Here is an 11,331-nt window from a genome sequence, read left to right on the forward strand (position 1 = left end):
TCTTGATATGACAGCTGGAAGTATAAAAATTGTTCCACACCTGTTTGTCATAGGTTGTGTGTGGTGGACTTTGCTCAGTGTAATTGTGTGCAATACCTGAAGCAGAGTTCAAAAGTCTCCACTGTTGTTAGATCTCAAGCTCCCAAGAAGTTGTGTTTCTCGACCAAAAGGCTGGAAAAGGAAAAAAAGGTTCTAATTGTTTTTGGGATAGATGGGGGGAGGAGGGAGGTTACCAGTTTATGAATGCTCTTTTTGAAAATAAGACTCCAAAACTGAATGTTCAAGGCCGAATGTTGGTAATGCTGTGCTTATTCGGTGTTGATTTTTTTTTTAATGTCAAACTCTTTATGCTTTCTATCCATGTTGTGCTGAATTTAACCATAATTGTACATTTTACATATAGATACTATGGATAACTATCACTTGCATGTCATAGCTGTGGTCCTTTACTTTAATCTTCCTGGATCAGTGGGAGCCAAGTCCCAGCGGATCCTTCCTGCTACACATCGCCATTCAGAGTGCCGGTGGGATGGGCAGTTCTTGCTCAATTGCTCTTTTACCAGAATATCTACTATTCCAGAAGATACATCACAAACAGCAGAAACAGCTGATTTGAGTTACAATTATATTAAAACCTTTGTGTGCTCTGATGGAAGAAATGAAGAGTGGATGCTAAAACACCTGAACCTCAGTAACAACCTGATTTCTGAACTCACCTTAACTACTTGTACAAATTTACCCAATTTAGAAACTCTAAACCTCAGTGGTAATGCCATCCACACCCTCACACTGGAAATGCCTGCACCTGCACACGGATCTAAAAAGTACAGCATTGTTGATCGTCTCCTGCCTGCTTTGAAAGTATTGTCAATTGAAAGAAACAATCTTAATACAGTTCCAAGAGGTAAGCATTTCAAAAATCTTTAAGGACTTGATTCCCAAGGGGTAGGTTGGCTTTGGATATAATTCATACATCTTACTGAATCCAGACTGTGACTTTCTCATTGTATTATACTTAAGGTGGGGGAAAGTTCCACTGGCAAATACAGAGGTGGAAGTAAATCGGTTGTTTGTTTACTTTAAGTTTTTTATTGCAGTGTTAGCAACTGTACTGCATTAACAGCAGTCAAATATAACCAGTTTTGTCCTTAGGGAGCCCAAGCAGTATTCTTACTTGTTGTACAGAAAGGGGGAGTATGAATCTTTAGAAAACTACCAGCCTCCACATCCCAGTCCTGGACTTAAATGCCAAAAAAATTACAGATCATTAATTTCATACTACCCTTCAGAAGGAAATCAACACTCTTAAATAAAACTTACTGTAGTTTGGGTATTTCAGAGACAGGAAAATATATTTTGTTCATTGCTAACAATTTTGCTCAGTGCCATTTAATACTCAACCACAGCGACATCTTGGTGTAACAGGAGAGGGCTGCAAGTCTTCAAGAGACTTTGAGAAGGGCTTTGCTGGTCACTGAACTATGCTGGGCAGCTTAGCCTTATCCAGGGATGAGTCACAGTGACCAAACAGTTTAAATGAAGCAGAAGCTACCAGATGAGCAACCCTGTCCTATACAATATGTTGAATTTATTGATGTCTGATAACACCATCAGATTCATGAGTTTGAAAATACAGGAGGACAAGTGATGACAAACAAAAATGCCACTTATCCCACAAAGTCACACAAAGATAATATATTTGCCCCTACACATGGATCATGAAAGTTCCATTTTTCTCCTTTTATGCTATTAAATAATTCTCTGGCACACAGGAAAACAGTTTCATTTAATGATTTTGTAGTGTCTGTATAGACAAGGTATCTGAATAGACAGTATAGAAAAGCTTACATTTTAAAATATATCTATTAAGATTTGATTTCTTTTGATACAGATAAAAATGATTTCATTGGATTTAGATAAATATGACTGGCCATTATAGGATGTCTCAGAAGGTCAGACAGATCAATCCTCTTCTATAAGAGACTCTCAGGTTTTTAAGTTGAAATTGCTGTGCATGATACCACCATACTTCAAGTTATACTTAAATCCTATATTCATTTAAATACATGTTCAGAACCTTATTCTTGTCCAGAAGACTTCACTAAAATTCTGAGGTTTAAGCTCTGGAAAGAAAACACAATATGCAGTTCCATACCAGAAGTTTCCCACAGAAAAACCCTTCCCTCACCTTCCCCCACCCACCCCAGGAGTAAGGCTGCTGACCACTGCTGCCATACCAGTGTATGTTTTTGGCACAAACGTAAATTCAGGCAAGTAGCACAGTACAATTCCTCATGTACACTGATGAATTTATGAAGTGTCAGAACTACTGTATGCCTTTCCTAGCACCCACCTCTAGTTTTATACCAGGAATGAGTCATTCTCTCTGCTTTTCACAATAAACCCAAAGATCAATTACTCAACAAACAGAACTACTGTCTGAGAAAAGAGGTTACTGGTAAACAAGGTGACACCAAGGGCAAAATTGTTAAGAACTAGTAGCTTCTCAACAATGCTGTATGATCAAGAATCACTTCAGAGTGGCACTGTGGTGTTGAACACTCAGCATCAGTGGGCATGCTGAGTGTTCAAGTGCCTGCCTTTCCACTGGACCCTGCACATTGGAGCTTCAGGGGCTGCCTTCACAGCACCTCAAAACAATTAGGTGTCTCCAGCAAACAAAAGTGTTCTTTATGCAAGGTGGATATCATTGTAGCTAGGATACACTGAAGAATATACTGTCATGCTTCGTAATTCACAGGCAGATAGGCATAGGCAACAACATGGTTTTGTTTTCATTTGGTTTTACATCCTAGGAATACAGTTCAAGTAATTCCACATAAGAAAAACTCCCAAGAAACTGCACATCCAAATGGATAGGAGATACGGTATCACCTTTTGCATCTCTTTTACTTGCAATTAGCATATTTGGATCTTGTCAACTCAATATATTCTATTCTATATCCTACCTCCAGTTCTCCAGAGAAGCTTGCTCAAAGTACAGAGATCAAAGTCAGAATAATTTTGATAGCACAAAGAAATGCTAGTGGCTTTTATGAAAGTGTCAATTTTTAAGAATTCATTGACTGTGAATGTTTTAATGTGCCAGCTGTTGATGCTATGCAGCTTTTAGAATGGGACAACCCCTAATTAGGAAAGGCATAACACAAAGGCTGCAGCCACTCATTGCAATAGTGAGGAATGGAAGGAATCTTGTGGCAAAGAATTTTATAAAGAACACTTGATGCAATTGAGAAAGCAAAACTATGAAATATAAAATAGGGTTTTTTTCTTCCTAGGGCTAGGCCTCCTGCAGTCTTTACAAACTGTCCATATGTCATCCAATGCCATACAACAGATTGATCCAAAGGATTTTCAAAACTGCTCACAGCTGAAAGACATTGACCTGCGAAACAACAAGATAACTAAAATTCATCCAGATGCCTTCAGAGATCTCAACAAATTACAGGTTTTAAAGCAATACAGCTGTTTCAATATTTTATGGTAATCATTAAAGAGATTATTTACCAACTATTCAGCATGATTATATGGTTCTGATTATAATACTAGTGTAGAATTTAAAAACTAGAGAAAATGGTGAAAATAATATTTTATATATTTCCTTTTTATATGTAGGAAAACACACATGCTAAAATGTAATAGATATAACCATAAATTCACAATTTTTTTATGCCACAAACCAATCCATAACAATACATGTCCCTTTCTACCCCCACTCCTTCCATGGCAAGAGCTCTGCAGCTCCCTATTCACACAGGTAAGTCTACAATGGCAGAAATCTAAACACCACCATTTAAACTTTTCATCTACATTAAAAAAGCTTAAAACAACATTACTGAAATTCTAAGCAGGTTCACAGAAATCAGAATTGCTTGTACACTGAATCACTGTTGTAAGATGTTGCAATAAGAATTCCACTGTAAGCCTTATCAAATTAATTCTGTGTTGTTTCCATATAGGTCGTGGATCTCCGTGAAAATGCTCTGACAATCCCTCTGCCACAGATACTAGTCAGTTTGAACTTTTTTCAACTTGAAGTGTATTTCTCAAAGAATGCCTGGATATTTAACTGCAGGCTAAATGCTTTTAAAGAGTTCTTTCATTTTGTCTTTGACTCCACAAGGCAGAAATGGAGCCTTTCCTACAATAAGTCTGCCAACAACCCCCAGAAACCTCTGCTGTATCTTTCAAGTTTCCATTTAAACTGCAGGCACAATGTTGTGCTCAGAAGGGCTACAATCCCAACAGGGAACACATCAGTGCTGACCTGTAACTTGGACAACATAAGGGGTATGTAAATCAGGCACTCCATTCAAATGTTACTAAAATCCAAATGAATGCAGAATGATCAAATAAATCTGGTTTTAAAAGTGTCTTTCTAAAGAGACTGTTTAAAAATAACTGAATAACAATTTAACATGCAAAAATATTTCATTAGAAAGTAGCATTCTGCTTAGAATATTTGAAAGTTAGGTTTCCTGAGTCTTCATCTCCTTCCTTACATTGAAGGAGGAAGTGATGCTAAATTCCATACAAGTTTCAGTAAGGCATGCATTGCAAATGTATTGGTTCATTTTGGACTGAAACAAAGGACTGAACAGCAGGGTGGCACTTCTGAGGCATGCAGAAAACCAAGAAGGATGCAATAGTTTTCAGTATTCAGTTACAGCAAAATGAATTGAAGGTTTATTTGCAGGGAAGAAGATTTCTAGTTCTTCTAAATAAGTACAGCCACTGTAGCACACCCTTCACTTACATTTAAAATTAATAAAGAACATTGAGGGTATAAGCAACAAAATCTAAAGAGCCAAGACTTACTATGCAGATGGAAAACTAAGATCCAACTCAGAGCAGAAGGTGTATTTGCCATGTGCCATAAGACAAAATGGTTTAACTCTAATGGACTAATAACATTTGGAGGTGGTAAGGCTTTCCCCTGGGAATACTTCATCCCCAGTGAAAATATGCAGGACCTACCAGAAATGCCACCTGCTCTGTTTACAAGAAAAGTCACAGAAACCTGGATTAAATCAACACATTGGATTGCAGCAAAACTCAGCTGGGAACAAAAGCTGATCCAAAGACAAAGCCAAAAATGCAACTTTGAAACAAATTGCTAAAAGCCAACAGCAGCCATGGTCCACACTAGCTCAAGTTTGGAACAATTGCTCAGTCTGTACAAATACCCTTGATTTACAGACTTTTTTGCTGCAGTCAGATCAGGAACTACAGGAAAATCACAGTGGTTGAAACACTGGCAATTAAGAGGTGATGTTTTATCCCACAGGTGCCCACAGTGACCATGGCCAGGCTGCAGAGCATCTGGCTGTAGATGTCTCTTCCACAAGGAAGATCAGGAGGTGTTTCTAGAACAACCCTGAACTTGCTTAGATTATTTCAGTGACTTACTTCCTCACATTACCATTTTTCTTGTAAAGTCTATGATTAAGACCCCACATGTACTGTGTTTTTAGATGGGAGACAGTGGGGACAGGCCTGTACTATGCTTTAACAGACTTCATACCATGTAAAATCACTTAGGATGGATAAAAGGAAAATGAGGCTTATAATAAACTGTTAAAATTATGAAAGATAGTCCAGAGTATATTCTTAACAACATACCCAAGTATACTATGCTTTTAACAAAGACTGAGTTTGTATTTTCTTTCATTTCAGGCAATGGAGTCTCCTGGTGGACACCTAAGGGCAGAATTTCAAAAAATAACAGTCTTCCTCATATGACACTGGATAAAATGAATAATTTAGTGATATACAATGCTGAGAAAACTGCTGAAGGATTATATTTGTGTCTTTTTAATACAACGAAAGAGAAATATCTGATTTACAATATAGATGTGAAAGAAGGAGTGTCAGCATTTTTGGTTCGAAAAACCAGGGACACTCTTTTTAGAGAGAAAGAAACTGAGCCAAACTTTGCACTGGCTGTCTCCCTCTCTGTGCTCATTACATTTGTTTGTGCTTTTTGTCTGGGTGCTTTTGCTAGACCCTACCTGGAGAGCCTGTGGAGACTCATGCGCAGGAACAAAAATTCAGCTTCAGAACACACGTATTCTAACCAAGCTTTTTCAGATGAAACCTTGAGCAGAGACTCTTCTGCAAGCAAGCCAACAAATATGCAGCGTAATACGTTCAATTGTCCTAGGAATTCTTTAAGAAACACACAAATTTTTCCTACAGAAGCTTCTACTGTGTATGAAAATGTCACTGGCAGTGGTGTACATTCACCAAATCCCAAAGCAGAGTACCAGAAACAAAGCAATACTGAGATCAACATGAAGAAAATGCTTTCAAAAGCCCAAACTAGTACTGACAATAATGAAAGCATAAATGTTTATGATACTGGACTATTTTTTGTAAGGACGGATTACCAGAACAGCAACAAAATAACACCAAACAGCAAAGTAAGAAACAACTCTGGTCTGCTGCAGTCTGAGGTCACAAAAGCTACACCAGATTCTCCAGAAGGAAAAGGTGCCCTTTCACATAATAAACCCAGGCACACTAGAAAATTTATGCAGGGAAGGCAAAGCTGTGAAGAACAACTTTGTCTAAATGGCAACAAAAATATACCTAGTGATGTTGGAGATTTTATTTCACCCAGTAGCTTCAGAAGAGATGCAGATATTGACAAGTTAGGCATCTATGAAACAATAGAAAAATTTCCCACAACAGAGCATGACTGTAAAAGGATACATTCAGATGAAAAAGATGCTACAGCTGATATATTTGGTGACAGTTCTTCAGCTGAAGGGACTCCATTCACAATGAGTGACTGTAGTTCTTTAGCAGACTTTGAAGTGGAACATCCTGGTGTTAGTGGCAACCTGCCAGTGTGTCAGTCACCTCTAGATGAAGCCAACACAGACAGTGGAACTGAGAAGTTTGTAACACCACCAGAGTCTCCAAACAATACTGCTGAACTTCAGCAGACTGGGAAAAATGAAGATGAGAACAGTGCCTATTTTGAAACCACTATTAATTATGGATCAGACACCACCATGCAGCGAACAGCATCCCCTTACACTGATAAAAGCAGTAGCCACATAAGCGTGTCAGATCCAGATACAGTTAGTTCTTCAAGTCAAGAAATTCCAGTTACATTTGATTATTTTACTAATGTAGAGTCAACAGTAGAAAACTCTATTTCTGATTCTTTCCACAGTCAAAGAACAGATTTTGGTAACATGGTACTTAAGTTAAAACCTTTCCCCACATATGACACAGAAAAAACTTCTGAAGGGGATGAACTGCAGCTTTCTCTGCTTCCCAGAGAAGCACAGCATTCCCTCACCTTCAGTCACATAGAACAAAAAGGAAATGCACCAGCAGGAAGCACAGATGAGCACATAGCCAGGAACTCCCCTGAAAAGAATCATGGTGAAGCAGACATTAATGCAGAGTCAACAGAAGAAAACTCTATTTCTGATTCTCCCCACAATCAAAGTACAGATTTTGGTAACATGGTACTTAAGTTAAAACCTTTCCCCACATATGACACAGAAAAAACTTCTGAAGAGGATGAACTGCAGCTTTCTCTGTTTCCCAGAGAACCACAGCATTTCCTTACCTTCAGTCACACAGAACAAAAAGAAAATGCACTAGCAGGAAGCACAGATGAACACATAGCCAGGAACTCCCCTGAAAAGAATCATGAAGCAGACATTACATTACAAAGAAACACGAGTACATCTGAGGACAATGGCTTTATTTTTGCTCCCATTGATACTGATTTGAATGAAGTTGTAAAAAAACCATCACTGCTGCATTCCAGCCAAAAATCACCTCTTCAATTGCTGCCTGAACACACAGCTGAAAAACATTTCATGTTTGTTACACAGCAAGATGACTTGCTACCACAGGAGAAGCAGGCTTGTGTAGATGAAATGCAAGGAGGTTCTGATGAGAAAAATTCTGATGGACTCACAGAATTGCAGGATATCAGCAATCACAGCCTGCCTGAAGAAACACAGTCTTGTAGTCCTACAGCAGTTCTGCTGCATCTCCATAGTTCTGGGAAAACACAGTCAGAATACAAGACAGATGATCCCTTCCAACTGGATCAGAGTGATGAGGATGAATATTCCTTCTCAATCCCACAAGGTTTCTTCAATGAAAGCACACCATACAGCTCATGTTCCTTCCCACAAAAGTCTACAGGAAATACTGAAATCTCTGAAAGCACTGATTCCAGCAAGATGAAGGATCACACTACTTTGTCAGAACTGGAGAACCACTCTGCAACAACTGGAGAACACCTCCAAAATTCCAGTGAAAATCTTAGCCAAAAAAGTCGGACAAATTCGGGACAGGATCAATTTTTTGTTAAGAGGAAAAGAGCATTTGATGGATTTGCTAATATTTTGCAAAGCAGGAAAACAAACTTCAATAGCTGAAACACAAAATGGTAATCCTAAGCTCCCACAGTTTATGTCACTACAGCAGGTGCAAACATTATTTTGTTTTAAAGTGAAATTACTTCTGTTTAGAAGGGTACTCGTAAAAAAAAACAAGAATAGACTTTATAAAAAGCTACTCCAGAATATTAACAAAGTTTTTGCTGAATTATGTTTACTTTCTCATTAGTGGTAGTTGATACTAATACATCATTTCCCTTGGAATTTGCTTCAGATACTCAGTTTTGTCTTTTTGTCTAAAATAAATGCAATATGGAAATTTATTACTATTACTGTGTTTTCTTATGAGACTCAACCTATATATACAGTGAAATAGTACATACCATTGTCTTCTGCTTTTTGAGGCAGATTTGTGGATTATCTCTGAATTCCTAGTGTTGCAAAGATAAGTAAAGTCCAAGAAGTATTCAATTACATTTCAAAAATTACTTTTTAACTTGGCAAAAGAGAGAAAACCACCTTTCTCAAAGACACAGAATAGAGTTCAATTCTGCAGAAACATCAGTTATAGAAATGTAGCTATAATGGGACATCACCTGAAGTTTGCAGATGTGGTGACACAGGCAGGGTAATTTTAAAAGAGACAAAGGATCCTATATCCACTTGAGAATTTTATTTAAGAGGGGAAAATCAAGAGCAGTTGAAAACTGCTATTTTAAAACATCAGTAGCTAAAAGATAGCAATTGTAAGGTAAATTTACCTCTGAATATAGCCCAAGGCCCTTTCAACAGACTCAGTACCACTGATGAAGTCCTTGAAGGGAAATGTCATCATGAAAGGGAGCAGACCCAGTTCTGGGAAAATGCAGGATGTTGGCTACAACTCTAGGAAAACTCTTTCACAAAGACAATTAACTCCTAAAAACTCCAAACAGAAGGAACATATTTCAATTCCATCACAAGAGGAGCAAGTCCATTGGCACACTACATCACTGAAACGACCTTTAAAGAAAAAACTAAGAACAAAGTGTCACTGCCAGTTTCAGTAAAGCTCATTATCCACACAAGTTCTTTGTGGCCAAAACAACTTTAAAAATGCAATGCCTGAAAAAAGCACTGACTCACTCTTTTTGGTATCTGTGGGTCTTCAAACATCATTAACACCTCTCCAAGGCCTGTCACCTTTTGGTTGTTGCAGCTACTAACATGTTAAGAAATCTAACTATACAAGCAAGGCAATTTTGTGAATCATGGGGGAAAAACACACTCGAGTGCTCTATTGGTATCTCATACATTGAAATGTTTTGCCATTTGCTTGTGCAACAGTCCAATAGGATTTCAAAATATAAAGTGAAAAATTATTTTCTCATCTTTTTTTCTGACCATGAGAATGCTGTGGTGGTGAGGCAGACAGTACACTACATGTGAGAAGCTGCAGGATTTCTAAGATTCTTTTTATGCCATAAAGTTGTGGAAAAGTTTCTGTTCTTGTCAGACAAAATAAATTCACTCCTTTATAGTGGGATTTTAACATGTGGCAAAGTATTCATTCTACTGCCAAAATATTATGTTTCATCTCAAACTTATCTTTGTGAAAGCTGCCAAATCTTGCCACTGTCCTTTGCTACTCACCTCTCCATTCTTAGTATCACATCTTCATTCAAATTCAAACTCAGCTGCTTCTCCTTAATATTAGTTCATTTCATTAGCAATTGCTCTTTAATAGGTCAAATGCAGTAATCAGGATGAAACAAAACTCCCATTTTCAAACACATAACAGTTTGATAATTGTCAAGTTTTTTGCTGTGGGTACAAAGCATTTCAATCTTTCCTGAATATGCTGGAAATTGGGCTGGAAAATAACCCTTAAATATAAGGAGAAGACATGCACATTTAACCTACACATAATCAAGAAAAGAAACTTTTTTGGATAGTAAATTCTTCATGGTAGAGAAGACTGTGACTCACCCTCTCTGATAAATACAGGTAAGCAACAGCCTACATTCTGAGAATTGGCAAAGCCAATCCCACCCTTCATCAGAAACATAAACACAATGAAAAACTTCTTCAGGATGGGTTCTGCATTACAATTTTCTAATTACAATGTAAATACATCCACTTCAAGTAATATTTTAAGTCAAGGTAGGAAGCAATATCTGGAGGTCACCTAGTCCAATGATCCTGGCCAAGCAAGGCCACCTAGAGCCAGTTGCTCAGGACACTTTCAGATGGCTTCTGAGTATCTCTGAAGATAGACTCAGTAACAGTGCATGGCAACCCTCACAGAAAAAGAGAGCAGTTCCTGATGTGCAGATGGAGCCTCCTAGGTTTCAGTTAATGCCCACTGCCTCTGTCCTGTCACTGGGCACTGGCTGAAGAGCCTTTGTCTTCTTTACACCATCCCTTCAGATACTGAAACACTTTAGTAAGACTTCCCACAGCACCTTCTCTTGTCCAGGCCGAACAGCTGTAAGCCTTTCCTCATGGGAGAGAAGTTCCCATCCCTCCATTTCCTTCTTCATTATCTTCACAGCCCTTTACTGGACCCTCTCCAGAATGTCACAGTGTCTCTGGTACTGGGAAGCCCAGAACTGGACACAACACTCAGGTGTGGCCTCATCAGGGCTGTGTAGGAGGGAATAGTCATCCCTCAGCCTGCTGGCAATACTTTGTCAGACTCAGGCAGGAACCACTCACCTTCTCAACAGCAAGGATTTGTTGCTGGCTCATCTCTGACTCAGTGTCCACCAGGACCCCAGGCCCTTTTCTGCCAAGCTGCTTTCCAGGGGTGGCCCCCAGCAGACACTGGTGCAGGGGGCTGCTCCTCCCCAGCTGCAGGACTTTGCACCTCTCCAGGATGAAGCTCAGGTAGTTCCTGTCAGGAATTTCTCAAGCACGCTGAGATCCCTCTGGAAGGCAGTATGGTCCTCTGGCT

The 11,331-nt window shown here is 38.8% G+C and overlaps 1 protein-coding gene across 1 annotated transcript; it reads left to right on the forward strand.

Moving 5' to 3' along the window:
* Positions 1 to 66: 66 nt before the first annotated feature.
* LRRC66 (leucine rich repeat containing 66) lies at positions 67 to 8,435 on the forward strand. The gene is made up of 5 exons (XM_054633734.2): positions 67 to 904; positions 3,300 to 3,469; positions 3,981 to 4,311; positions 5,698 to 7,430; positions 7,704 to 8,435. The coding sequence occupies exons 1-5, from the start codon at positions 409 to 411 to the stop codon at positions 8,433 to 8,435; spliced, it is 3,462 nt and encodes a 1,153-aa protein (XP_054489709.2). The 5' UTR covers positions 67 to 408.
* Positions 8,436 to 11,331: the final 2,896 nt, after the last annotated feature.

The sequence above is a fragment of the Agelaius phoeniceus genome, chromosome 4, assembly GCF_051311805.1.
Source record: "Agelaius phoeniceus isolate bAgePho1 chromosome 4, bAgePho1.hap1, whole genome shotgun sequence".
Lineage (NCBI taxonomy): Eukaryota > Metazoa > Chordata > Aves > Passeriformes > Icteridae > Agelaius > Agelaius phoeniceus.

Excerpts from the sequence above, each read along its gene's own strand:
- LRRC66 (XM_054633734.2), top strand. The coding sequence starts at position 409 with ATGGATAACTATCACTTGCATGTCATAGCTGTGGTCCTTTACTTTAAT. Across the intron at positions 905-3,299 it reads TCTTAATACAGTTCCAAGAG|GGCTAGGCCTCCTGCAGTCT; the intron begins GTAAGCATTTCA and ends TTTTCTTCCTAG. Across the intron at positions 4,312-5,697 it reads TAACTTGGACAACATAAGGG|GCAATGGAGTCTCCTGGTGG; the intron begins GTATGTAAATCA and ends CTTTCATTTCAG.